The sequence below is a fragment of the Sorex araneus genome, chromosome X (assembly GCF_027595985.1).
Source record: "Sorex araneus isolate mSorAra2 chromosome X, mSorAra2.pri, whole genome shotgun sequence".
Taxonomy (NCBI): domain Eukaryota; kingdom Metazoa; phylum Chordata; class Mammalia; order Eulipotyphla; family Soricidae; genus Sorex; species Sorex araneus.
Window position 1 is genome coordinate 205374426 of NC_073313.1, and position 26631 is coordinate 205401056.

Genomic DNA, 26631 nt, shown 5'->3' on the forward strand with positions numbered 1-26631 from the left:
CCATATGGGATACTGGAAATCGAACCTGGGTCGGGCCGAGTGCAAGGCAAACGCCCTACTCGCTGTGCTATTGCTCCAGCCCCATAAAGCTGTTATCTTTACCTTGGAGTTTTCTAAAGCTGTTGCTCTCTTTTCCAGATTGTCCAAGAGCTTTAATTTTTTTCCCCAAAATTTGTTATTTAAAACAAAAAGTATTTGTTGTGCCCTTAACATAGCTATTTTCTTTGGTTAGAGAGAGGAGGATAACAGATTTTTTAACTAAGGAAAGTTTTGAAGATACCAAAAACTTAGAGGAATCCTACATGAGTAATGTTTCTAATAATCTAATTCCTATTCTCACTTCTCTTTAAATGTTTTGTTTTTGAAGTAAAACAAGGTTTTTTTAATAAGAAAAACTAAGAAGTGTATTAACATATTGATGTGAAATTTCATTCATAGTAGTACCCTTCTTTTCTTAAATAATACCTGAAGTCCAATATTCAGATTAGGAAAATAGCTCAGATGAGCTAATTTTCTAATAGGCAAGATATAAGTAGTTCCTTTTTTTAAACTTTAAATTTTTTTGAAATTTATGCTTTATATGGCCCTCATTTGCATCCCTGCCTGTGAATTTAGTACACAACTCCCACAGGTTTTTAAAAACACATGTATACAAAAAAACACCAAGTAACAACTTCTATCTCCCCCAAAGATGTTTTTTTTTCCATAACATTTGAAAGGTGAAAGGTGAGACAACTCTTTTGCAGTATACATAAAATAGGTATTTCTTCATTCTCTTCTCTTGATCAACAGCCCAAGTTAAAAATACTATAGCAATTTCAACTTCTCTATTAATTTTCCTCTTAGAACTTCCTTTTTTCCCTCACAAATCGAAGTAGAACACTTCATTTCTCATTCTCTTCCTGCCGAAGAGTCCCACCTTGTGGCAAATCCTTAATGGTTGGTGTGCCGAAGCGACTCTTATTTTCTCCCTGAGGGAGAAAAATTTATTGGTGACTGGTTCCATCTTCCATTGATGTCTTGTTTCTGGATTTTGTTTCTAGATTTTGGCGTTTCATTGGGGGTTGAAAAAGAACCACAGTGAATAGTAGGATTCATTTGCACTTTTGCCATTTTGACTTCTCTCAAAAGGAAAACAAATCTTAAGGATATGTCTGTTCCACCTCGTGACTCTGAATTACTAAGCTGTTATGCCTGTTTTAAGAACTGCTAGTTGTTATCCCAGTAGTATCATTAGTATTAGACTGCTTTTGTTATGATTATTTGCTAAAATTTATTGAAATCTTATTGGTAAATAATAAGAATGACTCATGTACTATTTAAATGCTTTATATATCTAGATTCAGTACATTTATGATGAAAATAATTACCTACACTTTTCTAAATCTTGTTCTTAATTCTTTATTTGCACATTTCATTTTGTCTTTGCTTGATTTATTTGATTATGTTATTAATGTTTACTTCCTCTAGACATTGATTTATTGCAAAGCAGTTTAATTTTCACATGTCATTTTTTTAGGGGGACATACTGCCTAATCCGTCAGATTATAAATCCTCACTCATAGCACTGACTGCCCACAATTGGCTGCTTCGTATATCAACAACCACAGGAAAAGTCCTTGAAAAAATATACCTTGCTTCATATTGCAAATTCAGGTATTAACTGTGATTTTATTATTCAAGGTTTTGTTATAGAAATCAAGCTGTTTTTTAAGCTTCCCATTATATACCTGAATCTCAATTTATAAAACTTTTTGTTTTCTCCCTTCAGGATTATATTTGAAAATAGAGACCTTTTATAATGTTCCTTATATCCCTCATAAATAACATATGGTAGGTAGTAAATAAACTTAAAAATAATTTTCAATGTTTCCCTTCTGCCAGTATTTTATATGTAGTGGGTACATAAGGGTAGATTTTCCTGCAAACTAATATATTTCAGTTAGATAATCTATCTCATACAAGCCAAGAATTGTTATTTTTACTGTTAATTTTATAAATTAGAAATAGAATTTTGGAGTCAGTATGTACATAAAAAATATGAAAATCACATTTAAAATATTTTGTATAACTTTCATTGAGAGCAGAAATAGTTGTTTGGCATTTTAAGTTTTAAATACATTAGTTGGAATAATTTTTAATCATCAAAATCCTAGAATGTGGGGCTGGAGTGAAGGTATAGTGGGTAGGACTCTAGCCTTGCACACAGCCAACCTGAGTTTGATCCCTGACAGCCCATATAGTCCACCAGGATTGATCCCAGAGCACAGAGTCAGGGTAAACCTCAAGCACTGCCAGTTATGGCCCCAAAACAAACAAAAAATTCTAAAATTATAAAAGTGTTCATATATTTTTAGGTATTTATTCATTTATAAATGAATAAATTCCTGGATGGAATACATGATATAATTTGTTTTTAAAATAAATTACTTTGCTTATCATTTAAACAGCAAAAAGTTACATACAAAATAGTTATTCTTTTAATTTTAAATTAAAAAAACTGACCCTTATGAATAAATTTCTTCTTATTCTTTGAAAAGGTACTTGAGCTGGGACACTCCTCAAGAAGTCGTTGCAGTCAAATCAGCTCAGAACAAAAACTCAACTCTGGCCCGGCAGGTGATGCCTTTAAACATTAGTAGCATGTGTTAGCATGTGTCAGGGAGATAGTTCAAAGGACTGAAATGCATGCTTTGCATGTAGGAGCCCCAAATTTGATACCCAACATTGTGAGCACTGTTTGAGGAGTTATTCTCAAGCATCTCCAGGTGTGACCCAGAATATTACAAATTTCTCTTTATAGGAATTTGTTAACATGTCATGAAATAGCCACAGGTGTTTCTTTTCTGAAACATGCCATAAAGATTGTTTGCCACAAACTTAAGAAAATCTTAAGTCACTCTAGGTTAGTAAAATAAACGATTAAGTTCCCAAAATAAAAGAAATGGAAAGGATATCCTTTACTTGTTCTTCATAGTAAGAAGGCTATCATTTTCAAGCAGAAAAATCACCCTTCAGCTTTTGTGTATATGTTTTTTCCCATTTTTCCAATATAACACTACTTCCAAATGATAAGACTTTGATAACTGTGTGTTCTTTTTTTAGGTCGTTTAGTGTTAGCATTCCAAATTAAAATTAAATTTTGATAGGATATAGTAAACTTCAGTGTATATATATTTTCCTACATTATATATAAACTGGAAGTACATAAATTACTTTTTTTTTTTTTTTTGCTTTTGGGTCACACCGGAAATGCTCAAAGGTTACTCCTGGCTCTGTGCTCAGGAATTACTCCTGGCAGTGCTCGGGGGACCATATGGGATGCTGGGAGTCGAACCTGGGTTTGCCACGTGCAAGGCAAATGCCCTACACGCTGTGCTATCACTCCAGCCCCATAAATTACTTTTGTTGCTAAAATGTTTACATATAATGATTTTTACAAATAAGCATATGTGTGTCTGTTTTTTGTTTATGGTATTTTGGGATTTTACATTTTTGGGTCATACCCAGTGATGCTCAGGGGCTACTCCTGACTCTGCACTCAGGAATTACTCCTGGCAGTGCTCAGGGGACCATATGGGTGCCAGGAATTGAACCTGTAAGGCAAATACCATACCTGCTGTACTATCACTCTGACCCCTTATTTTATTTATTTTTGGATTTGGGGTTCTGCCCAGTAATACTCAGGGCTTGCTCCTGACTCTCTGTTTAGGAATCGCTCCTAGTAGTGCTTGGGGAACTGTTTGTGGTGCCAGGGATCAGGCCCAGGTCATCTTTGTCACCTTACTCTCTGTACTCTAAGATTATTAGTTTAGGAAACTAAAGAATGATTATTGGTTTAGGAAACATACATGTATATTTTTTAAATATGGGCGCTGTACCCTGTGGTTCACAGGAGCCTGGAGCCTCCAGGAGCCTGTAGGACCAGGAATCAAACTTGGTGCCTTCCACGTGCTAGGTGTATTTTCTACCACTTGAGCTATCTCTCCAATCCCGGGCATATTTTGAGTATGTATGCCCTGTGTAACTTTGTGGAGTCAGTGGATGGTTTTTTCCAGGGCCAGTGCCCATGGTGCTGGCAATCAAACCCAGGGCTCCTGCTTGTCAAACGTGCTCTCTCTCCTTTTGAACTGTCTTCCAACCCATGGATAGGTGTTTTCATGAAATGAAACATCTTATTTAGGATAATTACGGTTTGCTTAGAACATGATTAGATCATGACTTTTTGTTTCATTCTATATTTACATTTCCTGGAAACATTTATGTAACTGCATGCAAGGATAAATGGATGTTTTCAAAACATGAAAAACTGAATGTTTCTGAAATACTCATGAGAGCGGACTGTAATATTTGTTTTTCCCTTCAGGCAGGAATTCAGCAGCCTGTTTTGCTATACCTTGCAGTGTTCCGTGTTCTTCCTTTTTCACTTATAGGGATTCTGGAGATCAACAAAAAAGTAAGACTCATTTCAGATTCAATTGCAATATTAAGTTTTTACAATAAGATGCTATGTCATCATTTAATTATGTTCTTATTAGACATCTTGATTGGAAGTGTTCCCTTGACTGAAAAACTTGCTGACCTAGTTTATTTTATATCAAAATACATGAGAACATTTGATGTGAGAAGGGAGCTTAATATTTCTTCTTCTTTTTGCATGTTTTTGTGACTCTTACTTGGTGAGTGTTGAATACTGTGGTCATTAACAAGCCTCTATAAAGTTAATTTTTTCAGGTCCAGAGCTTATTAAAGTTATTAGTAAAGAAAGGTGAAAAACTGAAACAAAATGCCTCATTTTAGATGCAAAGTGTAGATCTAAAACTTGTTTTAGTACAGATGCATATATATGTCTCAAATTAGTATATAAATTTTCCAGTCCTTGCAGTTTTGGATTGTATTGTTTGTTGCCTTCTTGATTTGTGGAGTTGTTACATAAAGGGAAAGAAAAGAGATTTGTTTTGAATGAAAGAATCAGTAGTCTCTTACTTTCTTTTAAAAATGTATTCTAGTTAAGTGATTCATTCTTTGACAATTCTATGACTTCTTAAGTGTCTGATGTATTACAGAGGACAACTCTTAAGAATTCAATTATATTCATTAGCAAAATATTTAATTTTTTAGCTTTCACAATTTTAATATGATAAATTGAATAAGGGCTAAAGAATAATATTAGGTATTTAGTAATTATTTTGTGCTAGGTAGTTTGAGTATTTTGCGACATTGTAATATTAAATATTTAAACAGTCAAGCAAAATTCTGAAGTTATAGTCAATGGAAGAGATGGAATTGAAACATAGATTTGACACCAAAGTACTAACTAAAATTTAAAATTGCTAGTTTACTATAGCAATTATTTGAATTTATCTTTTGTTTCTAAATAAGGTCTATGACTGAAGATAAGTAAATAAATAGTTATGCACTAATCAGATCAAAACAAACAATTCTTTTAAGAGAAAACAAAAAGCACAGTTCACGAATTTGTCATTAATTCTCTTTGTGCTTGTAGATTGAGTAATTGTGAGTGCTTATTGCATTCTACAGTAGAACTACATACTTAGTGAAGTGTGCTTCTCCCTACTCTTTATGGAATATAGGACCTCCCCAACAGTGCTTAGGGGGCCCAGGGATCACTCCCACTGAACCTTAACACGGCTGTGTGGGCGTGAAGACTCATTACCTGGGCATGGTGTTATGGAGCAGCTCCAGCCCAGCAGTGCCGGGTGCCACCACGGCCACACCTGACATGCTGGTGGGGAGGCATGTGATGCCAAGGATTGAGATTAGGGTCTAGAGCATGCAAGAATTTGCTCATGAGGCTGGAGTGATAGAACAGCAGTTAGGGCATTTACCTTGCACACAGTCAACCCGGGTTCGATTCCCAGCATCCCATATGGTGGTCACCCAGCACCACCAGGAGTAATTCCTGAGGATATGACCAGGAGTAACCCCTGTGCATCGCCGGATATGACCCAAAAAAGCAAAAAATAAATAAATAAAATTTGCTCCTGCCCTTTGAGCTCTGTAGCCCAGCCTCTGTTTATTCTCAGATGTCCTGGCTGCTGGATAGACATTTGAGGGATTTGGTTTTTTGGTTTTTGTTTTTGATTTGTTTTGTTTTTTGCTTTTTGGTTCACACCCTGCAATGCACAGGGGTCATTCCTGGCTCTGCACTCAGGAATTACCTCTGGCGGTGTTCAGGGGACCATATGGGATGCTAGGAATCGAATCCAGGTCGGCTGCGTGCAACGCAAACCCACTGTGCTATCGATTCAGCCCCGGGATTTGGTTTTGATTGCAGTTACTTGAAGTATATCTTTCACATGTCATGCATAAGAGTTTTATATTTTGGCACCAGGCTATGAAAATACCTTTCACTACATATGAAATTATTAATGTACTTGAGTACATTATTATGTGACTTGAGTTAAAATGGAAACTTTTTCACTTAGTTTCTTGTTGGTTTTTCCTTGTTAGTGTTTTGTTTTGTTTTGTTTTGTTTTGTTTTTTTTTTGCTTTTGCTTTTTGGGTCACACCCGGCAATGTACAGGGGTTACTCCTGACTCTGCACTCAGGAATTACCCCTGGCGGTGCTCAGGGGACCATATGGGATGCTGGGAATCGAACCTGGGTCAGCCGAGTGCAAGGCAAACGCCCTACCCGCTGTGCTATTACTCCAGCCCCACTTGTTAGTGTTTTTGTCTGTGTTGGCTGAAGTTACATATTTAGACGCAGAACCAACAAATCAGAGTGCTATGGAGAATCATGATAGGATTCAGTATGTCGGATAGCAACAGAAGGGGAACAGTAAACCAATCTTATTCAGGGTTATTTAGGCTCAATAACTTCATAGGAGTTTTGTCTTTAATTTAGGAGGATTTTACATGACTAAAAATTAATGTAGTATTAGAGATTTAAATAGTAATAAAATTCCAGAATTGGCTATTTTGCATTGGAATTGCTTTATTAGACCCAGTCCTTCCCACTTCTAATTAGCAAAAATAAAATATTTTTTTCTTCTTTTTCTTTTTTGGTCACACCTGGAAATGTACAGGGGTTACTCCTGGCACATTCACTCAGGAATACTCCTGGCAGTGCTCAGGGGACCATATGGAATGCTGGGAATCGAACCCAGTTCGACTGTGTGCAAGGCAAACACCCTACCTGCTGTGCTATCGCTCCAGCCCCCCAAATAAAATAATTTTTTTCCAAATAAAATATTTTTAAATAATATTATACCATAAATAATTGGGCTTTGGAAGGATATGCATGGTAAAATAAATGTTCATTTAGAATTAAATGGGTTCAGTTTATGCCTATGTCTTTGAGGAATCAGGTTCACTATTAATATATATCGTGGGGCTGGAGCAATTGCACAGTGGGTAGGGATTTTGCCTTGCATGTGGCCAAAAACCCCTGAGCATCTCCAGGTATGACCAAAAAAAACAAAAGAAAAAAATAGATAGATAGATAGATAGATAGATAGATAGATAGATAGATAGATAGATAGATAGATAGATAACACTGTGAAGTAAATGGCTGGAACAGATCATTCCTGCTGCATTATTTTGAATGGCGTGTGCTACAATCCCATTGGTGCTGTACTCTGAAGCTCTACTGGCTTAGCTCTCACCCTTAATAACACTTCAGCTTCAGATTTATAGATTATAATATTATGTAGCAGGGTGACCTGGATAGTGAGCAAATACATGAACAGCTGTGAGCACTCAGAGGATTGACCCGCAGATCCTTTCTTCAGTGACATCTGCCTCTCCCCTCAGATTTTCGGGAATGTGACAGATGCTTCCTTGTCTCATGGAATACTGATCGTGATGTACAGCTCGGGACTGGTCAGACTCTATAGCTTCCAAGTCATCATGGAACAGGTAGAAGAAAAAAATGAATGTTTTTCCCGATTCCAATTGGCAGTTGAACTGAGTTATGTTCTTTAATGAAATTCTTTTGCAATAAGGAATTTGTGTCAATTTCAACTCTATAATATACAAATGCAGAAAGACGGTCACCTTTAATAGGTGGAAAGATAAGCAGAGAGGCCCTTGAATAAAGATATTATCTCTGTCATATACATATACGTGTGAATTTGATTTCCCAACAGCAAATAAGTAGGTGCTAAAGCCACCATTTTTGTTCTGTTTTGTTTTGTTTTTAGTTCATGCAACAGAAACTTGACTTAGGGTGTGCATGCAGATGGGGTGGGACTACTGGAACTGTAGGAGAGGCTCCTTTTGGCATTCCTTGTAATATTAAAATCACAGGTATGGCTCCTATATAGTTTTTTTTTTCACCTTAAATAAGTGTTCATACATTGTAATTACTGGAATGTTTTTTTCATAATTTAAAAATACAATTCGTTTTCACTCCTATACAGTATATCCTGTGCTATTGAATAGCTAGAAAAAAAATCCATCAATTATTCATTGAACTAAAGGTCTAGGCATGCTGGAACCACTTAGCTAGAGATCAGTGATCTTTGACCAATCTTACCTCTCATCCTGGTTTCCTTCTTTGTAGAATGATGAATTACAGCAAATAATATGATCTTAGTTCCCTTTTAACTTAGTAATTCATAATTTGGTGAGATATATCCACCTTCATGAGAGATGATTTGAGGGCTGGGAATTTATCTTAGTAGTAAAACACATGTTTGGTAGCTTGCCGGAGTCTCCAAAAGGGATGGAGGAATTGAACCCGGGTCGGCCACATGCAAGACAAATGCCCTACCTGCTGTGCTATTGCTCCAGTCCTCCAAACAAGCTCTCAAGGACCCAAAAACCAAAAATGAAAAAAATAAATAAGACAAAATTAAGAGTTCAGGAATGCAAGGATAGTTTAATGTTTGCAAGCATATTTTTTAAAACTACATGAATAAAATTTTATAGGAAATATATTTTATTATCCTATATCTTATTTTTTATTCTCACTTCACTAAGATTAATTCCTAATCATGTTGCAGACATGTCCTTTGCTTTTCAAACAATAAACTATTTCCTGTTGAAACTTCAAAGCTTTTTCTCAAACAGGTAGAATAAAATGAGACTTTCCTATTGTCATTATTTAACTCTCTACCAACATTCAGAAACATAAATATATTTTAGTTACTTTAAGAAATCATCTGGTTACAATGCTTATGTATGTATAGGAATGTCACAGTGCAAGATGCTGCTAGCCCAGGCACAAAGTATTAAATTATTTTGTGAAGATTGGTGGTTGTATTAAAACTGTGTGCCATTATACCTCACACACACACAAAAAAAATCATCTGAACCTGGGAGATAGCTCACTTACTGAAGCGCACGCGGTGCAAGTAGGAGCCTGGGGTTCAATCCCTAGTACTATATGTTTCCCCCAAGCATTGCCAGGACTGACCATAAACACCAAATCAAGAGTAGCTCCCCCAGCCAAGTCCCACCAGGTGTAGCCCAAAACAAACAAAAAAGTGAACATAGAAAACTTTTGAAAATTTTAACTTCACATATTTTTATTAATTTATATTAAAATATAAATTCTAATTTCAAAATTTTTAATTCAGATACTGCTTGAGCAATTCCACTTCTATTAATTTATCCCAAATTTTTACTCACCTTTGTACAAAGTGATGATCTAATTACATATCGTTTCCAGAAAAGGACCAGACAGGCAATCTGTACAGTGATAAGTAAGTAATACTGATATATTTTATTGATTATCACAAATTTAATTATTCAGAAGAAAGACACTGTCTAGTTGATATATATCAACTAGGTATATATATATATATACACACACACACACACACACACACTATATTTATATAATACACACACATATATACACACACACACACACGAATGATGAAAAGTACCAAACTCTATTGAGCCTAATTTGTGTAAGGTTTTGATATTCCTAAAAAGTATAGTTGAGCACATGTATTTAGGTTTGCTTGGAAGAAAGACTCAAAAATCCTGTTAAATCATAGTTCCATCTAAGGGATATAGGTGAGAGAAAAATTTAGTTTTTATTTTAATTCTTCTGATAATTTTATTTTCTAGTACGAAAATGTAACCAGGATTCATACATATATAAGAAAAGTAGTCTACCACTGAACTACTTCCGGCCCTTCTAATGCTTTTTTTCTATGTGGGCAATATTTGGGTATTTCAGTTTGCCAAATAATAATTCCATTTGTATGTATATGCATGCAGGGTTCCTTACACATTACACAAACTTGATTTTTATTCTGCTTTATAGGTGAACTATTATGTTTTAACCAGTTTACATTGGATATTTAAGTTGTTTTTTAGTGTATGTGCTGCTGAAGTGAGCACCGTTAAAGTTGTTTTTAATTTTCTGTGTTTATAATAGCATAAAAATATCTCTGTAACCATTAATGAACTTTTCCTCACTAAGTAATGTCATTGTACATTGCAAATAGAAGTGTCAAAATTTTCTGTCATTTCTTTTACCCTTAATAACTGGAATTTTCCATAAAAACATTCATTAGGTAATTTTTCATTTTATCATTTATGTGAAAAGATTTAAGACATAATTATGATTTTTATACCACACATTGTGTATGACTTTGTTGGTCTCAGGGAAACTATGATCTTCATATTCCAGGTTTACTCAGCTGTCACTTATTCCCCGGGAAAACACTGCAAGATCTGCCTCCCTCCAATCACATATTTAAAGCAACTGGAAGCAAGCAGAGGCTTTGTGGATTTAAAAACGTAGTTCTAGTCTTTAACAAAGTTATCAAATAGAATGTTTCAAACATGGGAATGCGAAACAGCAACCATTAGAAAAATAATTCAGGGCTTGATCGATAGTACAGTGGGTAAGGCGTTTGCTGTGCATGTGGCCAACCTGGGTTCAGTCCCCACCATCCCACATGGTCCCCCAAATACTGCCAGGAGTAATTCCTAAGCACAGTGCCAGGTGTAACCCCTGAGCATCACTGTGTGTGACCCAAAAAGCAAAAAAAAAAAAAAAAAAAAATTGAAAAGAAAATAATTCACCTGAAGTGGCCCTCAAACCAACTAAAAATGAATACACCATTTTGCATTGTTATTTTTCTATTTTGAGTTTCTATTTTATGTTCGCTATATGTATCTTCTTGAAATTATTAATTCCATATTCGAACTCTGTAATAATTTTTTTCATCTGCCAGCAGTCTGTAGCCACCATATCACATATGCTGTTTGTATTGCTTTCATAATTTTCCTTATGATATTTTTGCCTATTTTTCTATGGGAGGGTTTATATGTTTACTCCTTAAACTATACTTCTTTTATTATTAAGACTAGTAGGAACCAGGGAGAGGCAACTCAAGAGAAGCCCTGGTTTCAGTCCCAAACATCTTATATAACCTGCCCCCTCAGCACACACAAACATCCCTCAGTAGTTCTTTTGGCAGCTATATACCTAAAGTTCCATTGGGCTGACCCCTGTAAAATAAAGAGCGTTACCTTTTTCTTAATTAAAAAATGTATTTTGTATAATCTGATAAGTTTATACCTATCCTTTCTCAAAGCTGTCAGTTTTTGAACACACTTTTCATTAGTTTTTTTCTGTATATGGCTCCAAAAAGTAAATTGTCCTTCTGAGGAGGACTAGTAAAACACACACTTCTAAGTATAGTATGTGATGCACAAGTGATTGAGCTCCCTAAAATAAGCCACTGTACAAGAAGTGGTAACCTTATAACCCACCAATTAGACTCTCAAGTTTAGGGGGAGGTGGTACACGAACAAATGGGTCCTATATTGGTCACTATCCAGAGAGGTCATGTAGTATGCCCCAGGGGCTCCCCAAAAGGAATTCTCATTTCTAAACCTGCAGTGCCTCCTACTGAGGCATCTCTCTGGGAGTAAGTGTCATGCACCACCAGAAATTAGTATCAAAGCAGACTAAGAAGTACCAGTACAACCAGACAGATAGATTGGTTGATGGGTTAGTTTGAGGGGTTTGGATTCTAGGGCCACACCCAGCTGTACTCCAGACTTACCTCCTGAAATCATTTATTATTATTTATTACTCTGGAATCATTCCTGGCAGTGCTCAGGGGACCATACGAGGTGCCAGCAATCAAAACCAGATCAACTGCATGCAAGACCCTTGAACCCTAGGCTTATTTCTCCTGACCCCAAATAAATATTTTTATTGTGTCAATCTCCAAAGGGCCACAAGTTACAGATATACCTAAACTACCTTAAAATTGACTTGTTTTCACGATAAAACTAGTACAAGTGGCTATCCTCAATAGCTCTATTGTTGCAGGACCTATCCTGAGTGGATACATTTATGTGATTATTATCACTTCTGCCCTGGAAATCACAGGCAAGACTCTTCCTGTAAAGATTGCTGACCTAAAATATGGACGAGCTCTTCCTCACAATTGAAGAAATGATTAGATCTTATTACTCTATAGGATTCTAGAGGTGGTGTGACTATTTTCTAGCCCATAGTCCTCCACATTGCGGATGCTTTGTATAAATGGTAGCTGCTTTAAATAGGTGTATTTTGTCAATATTTGCCATCATTTGCACATTCAGCCCGCTTTTTCTACTCTGTTTAACTGCGTACCTTTAAAAAAGGTATCTAGAAAATTGACACATAGCCTACCATTTGTTTCCAACCAGCTTTCCCTTTTCTTAGTAATAAGTCTCTTTTTTGAATGTATTTTATTTTCTTGAATATAGTAATTTTTTATTGACGGAAAGTCATCAGATGATGCATGCAAAGAAAAATGTTGAATTCAGTTAATGAGTGTTCTAGCACTAGTCAAACAAAGATGCTAATAAATCTCTTAACCATCTCTACAGACCTGCCACCCCTGCTCTTTGAGGTGTCCTCCCTGGAGAACGCTTTTCAGATCGGAGGCCACCCTTGGCACTATATCATCACACCTAATAAGAAGAAACAGAAAGGAGTTTTTCATATCTGTGCCCTAAAAGATAATTCCTTGGTAAATCACGAGTAATCAAACTTTATAGTACTAAATTTGTATCTTACTTTTTTTTCTCTACTTTATTCCCATTCCTAAGAATTTTTTTTCTGTAGTAAAAATGTTGAACAATGTAAAGGAGAATACAGAGAATATGGCATATACTTGCGTGTATTATCCATAATTTAAAAATCCCTTATCTTTAAAATTCTTAGGGCACTGCAGATATCTTGGTGGTTTGTTTGACTTGAATCCCGGGAAGGGATCCTGTTTAGCGAATCTCTAAAGCTCCATGGTGGGAGTCCTCAGTGAAAATGTCAAGGCTAACTCTGAAATTGCTTGTGAAGCATGTTACTGATTCAACTTCTCCTTGGTCTGTTGCTCTTTGCTTTCCAGAGCAGAACCAGAGAGAGCTCTAATGGCCACACTGTAAGCAGTGAAACACTTTGGATTTTCAATGATGTTCTTAGGTTATTTATGGCAAACTAGGAAGAAATGTTGCAGGGTAAGACGATAGAAGTTTCTGTGCCCCCAAATTAATTTTTTTGAATTATTTAAACATTGATTTAGTATTCTAATATCGAGGGCCTATCATGTGTTAACCATGGCTGAGGTTTATTCCCTCTCCTCAAGTTCCTTTTGCCTTCAGAAGAAAGGGAACATATTAATGAAAGGGATGCAGTCTGTTACTAAACCCTGTATTTGAGAAAAATTGCAGAAGAGTGCAGATGGGAGTGGGGTTCCATCTTTTTTTCTGTCTTGGTGATTTTGTCCATTTTTGGACCCTCTTGACACACCTAATGAAAGTTTTCTGAGACAGACTCCACTTACTCCACACCCATCACTTCCAGAGTCTTGCTGTCACTTTGGACCCCCCCCCCCACACACACACACACAGCTTACCTTTCATCACTGAGTCGGCACAGTCCTGGGTCCACTTCTCTGTTTATCTTGATGTCATAGCAACCAGGAGAGACTGTACACAGCATCTTTCAGTTTTATAGAAGCTTTGTCCCCTCCATTTTCTCTTTCTCACTGTGGTGCCTCCTGTTTGATTTGGTGATAACCTTTTACAGTGGCTCTCTTGGGATGGTGGCCTGCCATGACAAGTCTGTGGTTTGATCATTTTACCAGAGTATATGGGCGTCCTTCAGCTCCCAAAATCATTCACAATTTTTGTTTCTTTGTTATATTTTGTTTTGGTTTTGGAGATGCTGTATGTTGAACTATGCAAAATCTGCCTTCTACTGCACTTATTTTTTTTCAATTTATCTTTTCTACTCCATTAAACAAATCTTACACAATTCACATTCTGGACATTTGTTCATGTTCTAAGTATTTACAATACTTATTCTTTCCTTTCTGTGTTTGTATAAAACTTCCTTCAGTATCTGTCAAGCTTGCCTGTCAAGTATTCTCCTATAATAATTTTATTACATTTTGTCAGATCTGTATTTCTGTATATTAATAAGTCATTGTCAAATTCAGGATTTTTTTGGTTTTTAAATAATTTTGTGCTGAGGATTGAATCCAGGGCCTCAGCTATGTGTGGTGTGTGCTGTACTACTGAATCTTACCTCTAACCCCTTCCAGGCATTTTTTTACTCCTGCTGCTGGAGGCCTCTGTTGCACTTCATCGCCTTAATAATGCAGATGCCTGTCACCTCCCCTGCTGTCAGTCAGAAGAAGAGTAGATACTAAGAAATGTCTAAACTTGTTGTTATTGTCATTTTGGTTTGGGCACTATGCCTGGTAATGCTCAGAGCTGATTCCTGACACAGGGATCACACCTGAGTCATCACATATGGGGAGACCATATGTGGTGCTGGGGATCAAACCAGGAAGTAATTGGGATGCAGAATAAGCAAACAAGCATCTTGACGACTATACTATTTTCCCAGCCCTAGAATGGCCAAGATTGATAGAGTGTACATTTTTTTATAGTAAAGGAGCATCTGAAGTGAAGGCCATTGTGGACACATTAATTTCAATGGTTGCCACCAACATGATTAACTGCATTGATTACCTTTATGTACAATGTAATACCACCGTTCCTGTTAGAAATTATTAGTGTAGATAACAGAAGCCTATAAAGTACTTGCACCAACACCTCAGTCTCTCTCTCCAGTCTCATGGTGGTTGCTTGGTTGCTTTACTTCTCAATTTAATTGTGGTTGCTATTCACCATTATACACATACATACTTGATGGACTTAACACTTGCTCTCATCTTCCTAACCAACTTCTGCTCATTCTTTAAGGTGTAGTGCAAGATTTTCATTAGGAAATTCTACTTTCCTAATTTGGTTGCTTAATTTAATATTCTGTGCATAGGATTACATTTTATTTATTAATTTATTTCATTGGGTTTTGGGTCACACCCGACAGTGCTGAAGACTTACTCTTGGCTTAGGGGTCACTCCTGGCCATGCTCAGGGGACCTTATGAGATGCTGGGAGTTGAACTCCAGGAAGCTGTATGTAAGACATGCCTCTCTCTCTCTGGCCCCTATTCTGGCTTTCTTAAGTATGAATGTCCTAATTCAATCCTTATAATCATCAGTTCAACTAGTTAATACTTCTTCTCTATAACCTTGAATTAGTGATCACTGATGTTTGATTTTAAAAATTGCTTTTTCCTCAATTCTTATTTTTGATACTTTGTCCAACTTTAGGCAAAAAATGGGATTCAAGAAATGGACTGTTGCTCTCTGGAATCTGACTGGATCTATTTCCATCCGGATGCATCTGGTAGAATAATCCATGTTGGCCCAAATCAGGTCAAGTGAGTATTTTCATTAAAATAGCTTTTAGGGCTAGAGTGATGATACAGTGGGCAGAGTACTTGCCTTGCACATGGCTGACCTAGGTTCGATTCCTGACATCCCACATGATCCCCTGAGCCTGCCAGGAGTGATTCCTATGTGTAAAGGTAGAAGTAACCTCTGAGCACCACTGGGTGTGCCCCAGTCCCCCCAAAAAAGTTAAAATGGTTTTTGATAGCACTTACTGGCTTCTTTATTTTTGCCACCTAACTATTGAGCCAATTGTGGAAATAGTTTGTTGTAGCATACTTCCTCAGAGACTAGAAATCTGACTTTTCATGAAATTTGCATGTAAGTGGATCAACATCGAGACTATCATGTTAAGTGAAATGAGTCAGGAAGAGAGGGACACAAGAATAGTATAAATAAGTACCAGGAGGTTGACTCCATGGCTTGGAGGCTGGTCTCTCATTCTGGGCAACTTAGAGAAGGGAACACCAAGTAAAATGTGGTCAGAGGTCATGCAGGGGAAGGGTGATGCATGCCAAATGTAGACTAGAGACTGAACACAATGGCCACGCAACACCTTTATTGCAAACCACAACACCTAATTAGAGAGAGAGAACAAAAGGGAATACCCTGCCATAGTGGCAGTGTGGGGTCGGGGGGGGGGAGACAGGACTGGGGAGGGTGGGAGGGATGCTGGGTTTACTGGTGGTAGGGAATGGGCACTGGTGAAGGGATGAGTTCTCGAACTTTGTATGAGGGAAACATGAACACAAAAATGTATAAATCTGTAACTGTACCCTCACAGTGATTCACTAATTAAAAATAAATAAATGATAAATTTTTTAATGAAAAAAAAAAAAAAGAAAGAGAGGGACAGACATAGAAGGATTGCACTCATTTGTGGAAGATAAAGTAACAAAATGGGAGACTAACACCCAAGAATAGTAGAGATAAGGACCAGGAGGATTACTCAACAGCTTAGAAGCCGGCCTCGAATGCTGGGGGAAAGGCAGCTCAGATAGAGAAGGGACCACCAAGTAAAGGATGCTTGGAGGACCCACTCGGGATAGAAGACGTGTGCTGAAAGTAGACTATAGACTGAACATGATGGCCACTTATACCTGTATTGCAAACCACAACAGAGAGAGAGAGAGAGAGAGAGAGAGAGAAGAGGAGAGAGAGAGAGAGTTATTACTGTTTGTAAAACTTATATTTTTTTTCAAACTTTTCATATGCTAATTTTATTTTTTTTTAATTTTATTGAATTACCATGTGGAGGGTTACATAGTTCTCAGGATTATGTCAGTTATACAATATTCAAACACCCTTCCCTTCACCAGTGCCCCTATTCCATCACCAACCACCCCAGTATACTTCCCGCTCCCTCCCGCCCCCCCCCCCCGTCCCCACCCTTGTAAGTGATAAGTTTCACTTCGTTTTACGCTTTATCTTGGTTACATTCTATGTTTCAACACATAACTCGCTATTGTTGCTGGGGTTTCCCCCCAAAAAGAAAAAGACAGTCCTACTGTCAAGGAAGCATTTGATAGTTCTCCATTGCTGAGAATATAGAGATATTAAGTCCCGCTGTTTGTTACATAACTTTTCTATTTTTTCCCCCCCTCGTCCCGCACCACCGAGTTCACGCCTGTTTAGTAGTCACCATGCTGCCTGACAAAGGGGAAAAAAAAAAACAAAAAAGATGGTTATTTCCCGTCATCGGCTGGCGTGGGGCTCTGGCTTAGTCGATAGTCTGGTAGAAAGTCTGCAAGCAGTTTCTGGAACCAAAAGTAGTGCGCTGGTATCAGCCCCGGCTCGAGATTCCACCAGCGTCCCGCTGTTCCAAGTACATAATACTTTATTCCCTTGTATCCCATTCCCATGCCACCAGGTCCATGTCAACTTAATGGACATCATACTATGGTTAACGCCACGCCGCGTTTCTTCCCGAGAAAGAAGGATATTTCTTCTCAGCCGGCGTGGGGATATGGCTTAGTTCAATCTAGAGAGATGGCTACCACTTTGATTGCCTTCAATATTTCAACAAAAAACTTACTATTCTTGTTAGGGTTTCCCACCAAAGTCCGACCCGTTGAAAAGGAATCATTTCATATTGCTGATGATTGGATGATATTAGGTCGCGCGGCCACAGCAGCGGCCGCGCGGTTTTGGGTTTCTGTATAAAGTCCAGGGAAAATTCTGCCTGAAATTCTATCGCTACAATCTTTTACCCTTTTATGGTGCTCATAAGATGGGAAAACCTAGAGAAATACCGGGCCCCCGCAGGGGCAGCCTGGTGGAAATGCTCAGTTCACATACTGCAAGTTGTTCAATGGGCTGCTGGTGTCCAAAGTAGTTCTTTTGGCCTCCTCGGTCATACTGGAGTGGCGGCAGCGGCGAATGGGAAGCCCACGTGGCTGCACTGTCCTTAAGTGTCCGCGGTGGGCGGAGACTGGTACTTCCCCGCCCCTCGATCTCCTGCAAGCCGCGCTGTGCATTTGGGTCTGTGTCTCCATTTTGTGCTCAGAGAAGTGGGGTGGAGGCTGTGCTGTGCCCAGGATAGGTTGAGAGAGAGAGAGAGAGATTAAAAAAAAAGAGGAACGCCGGGCCCCCGCAGGGGCAGCCTGGCGGAAACGCTCAGTTCACATACTGCAAGTTGTTCAGTGGGCTGCTGGTGTCCAAAGTCTGTTTGTAAAACTTATATTTGAGTAACTTCCTTGATGTCCGACAAGTGAGTGAAAGGAGATTACAGACTGGCTTTTCCTCATCAGGTCTCAGTTAATTCTTCAGAATAGATGAAGAAGTAACTTGTCTTTGTTCTGAAAGAATGCCGTAGCACAGGAGAAGTGGTCATTGTGTGAAGTAGGCCATGTTTCACTTTCTAGCTTCTTACCTCCATCCTGTCCGTTCCCCTCCTTCCTTGAAACTCTGTACATTTGGCTTCCCATAGTTCTCCGAAATATTTTTCTCCTGCTCTGATCTGTCTTGGTCTCCTCTCATGTTCTTCCCCTTCCACTTCTACTCCAGTTATTGGATATTCCCAGGCCGTAGGGACTCTTCTCTTTGCAATGTTTACTCCTTTTCTCCTTGGCTCTGCTTATCCCCTTGACTTCAGTGATCGGGTATTCACCAAAATTTCACTATGTATATAACCTAGAACAAATACTCCATCTTAACTCATGCCAGAAATCTCAAATCGTTAACACATTCTTGCTGTCTTTGTTTTTGGTGTTTGGATCACACCTGGTGGTTCTCAGGGTTTACTCCTGGCTCTGTGCTCGGAGGTCCCTCTAGGCACTGCTGGCACAGACCTTGTGCAGGGGGGTCAACCCAGGGTCAGCTTGTGCAACACCAACACCTTAACACTTCGTGCTATCTGCCCTCTTTTTGCCTTCTTGCTTTTCTTTCATTTAAACACTCACATATTCTCTCTCTGTGTGTGTATATATATGTGTGTATATATACACACATATATATACACACATATATATACACATATATATCACAAACACATATACATACACGTATACACACACACATATACATCCATACATCCCATATATCTGATCCAATTAATTTTGCTGCTGTTTCTTGAAATATACCTATTTCTACCCTTGGTCTGACCATCCTGATCAGACCCTTATCATTATTAACCTGAACAATAATCATAAAAACCTAGTTAGAGGATTCCAAGAATTCACATTTGTACCCCGTAAGTATATTTTCTTTTCAGAAGCCAGGGTGATTTTAGAAACCTTAACAAATACAGAATTTAGCAAGTAAATTGTGCTTTACTTTAAAAAATAAAAATCTACCATAGTTCCACCACTAAGGACAAGATCAGGCAATCTATAGGTGCATTTCCTTCTAGTCTGTCCTTAATTTGCTATCCTGTTTGTTTATTTGGTTGATCGGTTGGTTGCTTGAGGACCACACCCAGCAGTGCTCAAGAGACACATGGCAGCCATATGCCTCCTTAATGCTTTTAAATTAAAGACCTATTTAGGACTAGAGAGAGTGCAGCCAATAAGGTGCTTACTTTGCACATGACTGACCCTCCTTTGATCCCCAGTACCCCATATACTCTCCTGTTGCCCCCAGGAGTGAGCCCGGAGCACAGAGCCAGGATTAAGCCTTGAGCACTGCTGAATGTGGCCAAAACCCTCACCCCTCATTCACAACCACCCCCCCCCCAAAAAAAAGACCAATTTATTTAGCATAATTTGAAAGAACCTTCTCCTATGCAGGCTATTTCAGTCAAGCCTTCTTATTCTTAGAAAGGCAAGGACTCCTTCCAACCATTTGGGGTTTGTTTTCTCCACATATTGTTTGCCTAAGTTTTGTTTATTTTATACCCAACTCAGTTGTCACTTCTTCAGAGTCCTTTCTTGGTACCCCTCATTAGATCAGCCTCCCTCATTACGTTTTCACTGTACCTGTCACTATGTCATCTTTTCATAGCACTTTGAGAAATTTTAATTGTTTGTGTTTATTATCTGCTTAACCGACTAGCTTGGGAATCAGGAGCATTAAGCAAAGTGTTTTGCAGAAAGTGTCAGGAATACTCAGATACTGAGCACAGAGCAGGTGTCAGTTTGAAACAGAAGGGATGGTGTCTGCCTTCTTTCATCCTCATGCTTCCTGGTAATTAGTTTGCTTCTCTGGATTGAGTGTAAGAATGAAGGCATTTTGTGAAATGTATTAAGAACTTTCACAAGCAGTCTTAAAATCTATGGTTCAGTTTTAGTAAGCCTACATTTTAATGCTTGTTCCAGCTATCTTTGAATAGGTGTCTGAGTTTAAGACACCTTAAGCTACACAAATGGTGTATGACCTTTTACCCAGTTTTAAAAAATAGGCACTTTTAAATATTGGCACTAATTATGATAACTAAGCAATTTAAATTGTAATCTGACTTCTTTGTCTCTGGCAAAGTCTGCCAGTTTTTCCTGGCTACAGAAACTGCTTCTCCCTGCTGTTCCTTTTGTCCACGTTGGACTCTAAACTTTAAGAACATTGTGCTTTTGAAGTTTATTAATGTTGTGAACAGATTTGTGTGGGTGGTGAGCAAATTATTTTCTCTTGCTTAGTAAGCTTGATCTCCAAGGCCATTTGCACTTGGGGGGAAAAAAACATAAAATATAACCCTAAGAAAAGAAGAAAACTGTTAAGTAATTGTGGTTTTTCAATATTAGTTGTACTATGAAAACTCTTAGTTTAGGGTTAGTTGCCTTTCCAGTCTGTCTTATCAGTAACTGTTAAGTTTATTGATAGATAATCCCATTTTCAGAGGGGGAAAAAATGCAAATATCTACTATAATGTTACTAAATTACTTATCTCAATGTTAAAACCAGAACATTGAAACATGTTTCAAGATGGCAGAAATGAGCCTCTTCCGAATACTAACTCATAAAGTTTGGAAGGTGGTTTAGGATTGTGGAAACTTCCATGACCTATGTCAGTAACACCTGTTTTGAGGCTCCCTGTGTTTTTTTCTGTTTAACAATACTCTCAAATGTGGAGAATTTATGAACACTAAGTGATCTGACATTCATAGCATGGGATAATCAGGAAGAGAGAATTAACTCAGTGTTTTTATAAGTTCTATATAAAATTGTATAACATATGATGCAAACTTAAAATTTTCATTTGTTGTGTTTCATTTCAATAGTTCAACTTTGGCACCTTGATGGTGTGTTGAAGGGTTTTTAGAATCTCTTTTCCCTTTTCAGAGTTTTAAAGCTAAATGAAGTGGAAAATAATAGTGGCCAGCATCAAGTCTCTGAAGATTTTGTCATTTTGGCCAACAGGGAGAATAACAAAGTAAGTCAGGAATACATTAAAATCTTTTTATGTCAATGTCTTTCTCTACAAAAATGTGATAGGCAAATGTGTTTGCCTTTTAGTGTTGCTGGAAGGCACAATACAGCCCTATAAAAATCTGTTCTACTTGGCTAGGTGGTCTTAGTCCCATGTAGGTAAGAGATTTTAGAGTTAAAATATATTGAGCTTAATTTTGCTAATTTTTATTTCCTTGCTGCATTTCCCTTTACATTTTTATTGATAAATTTTCTATCTCTGGCTTTAATAAATTGTACAGACTAGTTATTTGAGATGCATATAAATCTTTAAAAACTATACATTAAATTTTAACTCAGATGATCCTTTTCCTCTTGTGTACAAATTAAGAAAATAAAGAAATCATGCAAAGGGAAGTTGCCAAATGCAGATTTCCTTTTTCATTTGTCTTACAATATTAAGACAAAAATCAGCAGAGCAAGTGGAATAGCAAACTAGTAACCTTTGTCTTATTTTTTCCTATTTTGGTACTTTATCTAATAAAAAAATTAATAAAGTTTTTATTAATTGGAGACTTAGAATTTTCTCAGTTGAGAAAAGTGTTATTGATACTGGAGAAGAGTTGATTTCTTTTACCAAATTTGTTAATACAGTTTTGTCATTGACTGTTCATAACAGAATTTATTCTCTTTTTATTTCTCCCTATCTAACAGAATGAAAACTTAGTAACTGTTACATCTTCTGGACGGGTGGTAAAAAGGAATTTTAACCTTCTTGATGATGACCCAGAACAAGAGGTATTACTTTAGGCAGAGACAACAAACCAAACTAGTGTGTTCTGGCCCTATGATTTTAAAATTATGGTTCCCAGACTGAGTGAGGAGCTTCACACAGGGTTAGTCAATAGGACTATTGCTGCTATTTCATTCCATGCATCCCAGATGGGCCTCTCTTTAAACATTAGAATTATGAGATTTTATTTATGGAAAGAGTCATAGAATTAAAATAATGTGAAGACACCATTAAGTTATTGTTCTGTTTTATGGTGTATATATTTTTTAGGACAGAAACCCTCCTAAGAGAAAGTTCTTAAGTTATATCCTGATTACTTTATAATTTTACCTTTTTATTGCTAGACATGGGTGTGTACAGTAATGTTCATGGGCCAGGGAAAGAAATATTTGAACACTGATCTACTTCCTCTGTAAGAATGTTAGAATTAAAGTTTTCCTCCTTGAAGCAGGGTTCAAGCAGGGTTCCTTGAAGCTAGGGTTCTTTTCCTCTTAGAATATTTATCACTATTGGGGCTGTAGCGATAGCACAGTGGGTAGGGCATTTGCCTTGCACACGACCAACCCGGGTTCAATTCCCAACATCCCATATGGTCCCCCGAGCACTGCCAGAAGTAATTCCTGAATGCATGAGTCAGGAGTAATCCCTGAGCATTGCCGGGTGTGATGCCCCCCCAAAAAAAAGAAAGAATATTTACCATTATTATTTTTAACTAACACTTCTTACTCTAGTCCTGTTCTGCGAATAGAATCCATATTTTTATTCATAAAGGGCTTGAGCAGTACTACAGTAGGTATGGCTTTGCACATGGCTGATCTGAGTCTATCTCTCGAGCCACATATGGTCCTCTGAACTCCACCAAGAGGTGATCCCTGAATGAAGAGTCAGCAGTAAGACCTGAACATCCAAGGGTGCCAAAAAATATATATGCTCACAGAGAAGCTGCCATTTTTACTTTATCTTTCTCTTAAAGGAGGTAAATAGAGTCATAAGTAGTAAGATGGGATATCAGTTCTTGACTTTTGTTTTTCAAAATCTTCCCAAGCATAGTTGGGTAGTCTTCAGGTTTAAGAATTGAGGTTTGTGTGTATATTTCTGTTTGGAAATCATGTCAAAGGTAGCAGTTGAATTTTGGAGAACTCTGGTTTGCTCTCATAGTAGAGAATTGCATTTATTATTTGGGTAGAGATCTACACAGACTTATTTCCACTTTTCAAAATCTGTCGGAAACTAGGTCTTGAAAATCTTTGGACTGAAATTTTACAAATGTATTGAATAAGAGATAGAGTCGTAACTATGCTGCTATCCATTCTTTCTCCATAATTTTATGATTAATAGCATCATTAAATTACAGGTGTAGAAATAATCCTAATAATGAATTTTGTTCTCACTCCTGCTCTGCTTTTATCCATCTACCTACCAAGACTTTCAAAATTGTGGACTATGAAGATGAGTTGGATTTGCTTTCTGTGGTAGCTGTTACTCAAATAGATACTGAAGGGAAAGCTCATCTGGATTTCCACTGTAATGAATATGGAACTTTACTTAAAAGCATTCCACTAGTAGAGTCATGGGATGTGGTGAGTAGAATTCATGGAAGCATTTTTCCCTGGGTGACATTTATGTCAGCCTGGGCTCGCCTATAACAAAGACCGAATACAAGAGTTCTCCCCTTCATGCGGCAGGTCAGCATGAGTCCTGCTACAATCGTGCTCCTGTGGGGTCAAGAGGATGCACACTAGCAATCCTTCAGGACCAAGCTTTAAGTTTTACCCAGAGATATGCTATTTCCTTACTAGTCTTGTTTTCTCCTGTTTCATGTTTGGTAATGTTTTTAAAAATAAAGTTACACTATAATGAATTCCAAGATTTTGAAGAGATACCATATCTAAGCATGCTGGATTCCTGGCACTTTGCATAGACAGTTTTGTCTATTTTTCTGAGTATTGTAGAACATAAAAGTTAAAAGGAACAGTAAACATTATTTCACCCCATCCTTGCTCTGTCAGTGGCAAGTCTGAGCCACTTCACAGCTTAGCCAGTGAAATGATAGCAGTACTGGCAACAGAGTCTGGTTATTAAGATGCCTTAGTTACGGGGTTTTTTTTCACCCGCAGTATTTTCCAAAATGCTTTTTTTGATGTAGTCTGTATATCTATCCCCAAAAAAGGCTTTCCGGTAACGTGTGTGTGTGTGTGTGTGTGTGTGTGTGTGTGTGTGTGTGTGTGTGTGTGTGCGCGCGCGAGCTTGCATGCTCAATCATAGGTATTTAAAATTCTAGGGATTATCTGAGAAGAGATTTCATTTGACTGTGTTTTCATTACAGACATATAGCCATGAAGTCTATTTTGACAGAGACTTGGTACTACACATAGAACAGAAACCCAGCAGAGTCTTCAGCTGCTATGTTTACCAGATGGTATGTGACCCTGGGGAAGAAGAAGAAACCACAAACAGAAGCTGTGACAAAAAAATGAGATTTCACTAATTTTAAATTTTTCAGATGTAATTAAGAAGACTTTTAGCCAAACACCCTGGCAATTTTGTCGAGTCGTCTTTTTTAATCCTCTGTATATTAAATTCTCCAATATTTTCCAGTAGAGGTATTGTGTTGGCTTCAGATGACGGTGACTTCTTTTCTTAGACTCTAGCTAAAGAAAGTTGTGACAAAAGAAGTCTTTGATTCCAGAACTTTTAGCCAGGTGGTGGTGCAAATCTGAAATGCTGGGGAGAAGAAAAGTCAGAACCAGTTAATTCCAGTTGCTGGAGAGAGGAACACTGCTGGGAAGGTGTTCAGCCTGGTTCTTAAAATATGGTCTGGAGTGTTGGTTGCCAAGACCAAGAAAGGTAAAAAGGAAAAAAAAATACTGAATTTTTGTTTATGGATATGAAATGTTATCTCTCATGTGAAAGCTAGAAAGGTTTTTAAGAAAAATTATATTTGTATATCTGTGTTGTTTTTGTGTATATGTTTAGTAATTGACTTTTGTTCTTTTTATTTTTTTAAATGGGCTGGAGCAATAGCACAACAGGTAGGGCATTCGCCTTGCAAGTGACCGACCCGGGTTCGAGTCCTCCACCCCTCTCGGAGAGAGCCTGGCAAGCTACCGAGAGTATCTCGCTCTCACTGCAGGGCCTGGCAAGCTCCCCGTGGCGTATTTGATATGCCAAAAATAGTAACAACAAGTCTCACAGTGGAGACGTTACTGGTGCCCGCTCAAGCAAATCGATGAGCAATGGGATGACAATGATACAGTGATTTTTTAAAACATGTTTTTATTATTACAACATCATGATTTACAAAATTATTCACAGTACAGTCGTTCCAGGCATGCAGTGTTCCAACACTAATTCCACCACCAGTGTGACCTTCCCTCCACCCATGTTCCTAGTTTCCCTCCCACCCCCCAAACCTCCACCCTTATCAAGCACATGACAAATTTACTTTATATTGCTTGCCAAAACAAAATGGCAAATGGAATTGTCAAAAAATAAATAAAAGTCAATTTATGATGATTGATTGTTATCTCTCACAATGGTGTTTCTAGGTCATTGAGAATTTAGTGGGCTAGTTCAAGGAGAAAGACATTCTAAAAATGTTAACTGAGTGTTAGAAACCCATTAACTCATTTTTAAAAATTGAATAGCTGTGTGATACACAGTTACAAAGCTATTCATGATTGGGTTTGTTCATACAATGTTCCAATACCCATCCTTCACCAGTGTACATTTCCCACCACCAGTGTCCCCAGTTCCCTCCTGCCAGCTCCCCGACTCCAGCCTCTATTGCACACAGTTTTTCTTCTATCTTCTTTTCTTCCATGGTTTTAGTCTCTTGGCTTGATGTTTCCATCGAGTTGTGTTTCTACTATATAAAAATGTAAGAGATTTTAGGAAATTTCAAGTGAAAATTTTTTTTTTTTTAAAGAAATATTTTATTGAACCACCGTGAAAACAAAAAAAATACAAGGCTTTCAGGTTTAAGTCACAGTCAAATACTGATTAAACCACCATCCCTTCAACAGTGCACCCGTTCCGCCACCAAGAACCCCAATACAACCCCCTCCCACCCCTCCCCCCATCTAAGTAGCTGATGATATTCCCATTATTCTCTCTATATATTGAGTACATTTCATATTTCCATACAGAACTCACTATTGTTGATTGGAAACCTTCCCCAACAATCAGGCCTGCTGAATAAGCATCATCGAATAATTTCTCTTCCTTGGCAAAGGTGAAGACTTTGAGTCCGCGTGGCCGCGATAGCGGCCGCGCGGTTTTGGGTTTCTAATATTTTAGCTCAGTTCACAGTCAAAATGGATGGCTG

General features: G+C 37.7%; 1 protein-coding gene across 2 annotated transcripts in view; it reads left to right on the top strand.

The window, feature by feature from the left end:
* DCAF17 (DDB1 and CUL4 associated factor 17) overlaps positions 1-26073 on the top strand; it is a 34552-nt gene extending 8479 nt beyond the window's left edge. For both annotated transcript variants that reach the window (XM_004601355.3, XM_055122392.1), the window contains exons 4-14: positions 1520-1656; positions 2541-2619; positions 4367-4456; positions 7779-7883; positions 8168-8273; positions 12819-12961; positions 15614-15723; positions 21446-21536; positions 22226-22309; positions 23729-23884; positions 24631-26073. In XM_004601355.3, the coding sequence (XP_004601412.2) occupies positions 1520-1656; positions 2541-2619; positions 4367-4456; positions 7779-7883; positions 8168-8273; positions 12819-12961; positions 15614-15723; positions 21446-21536; positions 22226-22309; positions 23729-23884; positions 24631-24792 (1263 nt within the window). In that variant the 3' untranslated portion in view covers positions 24793-26073. The remainder of the gene's footprint in view (positions 1-1519; positions 1657-2540; positions 2620-4366; positions 4457-7778; positions 7884-8167; positions 8274-12818; positions 12962-15613; positions 15724-21445; positions 21537-22225; positions 22310-23728; positions 23885-24630) is intronic.
* Positions 26074-26631: the final 558 nt, after the last annotated feature.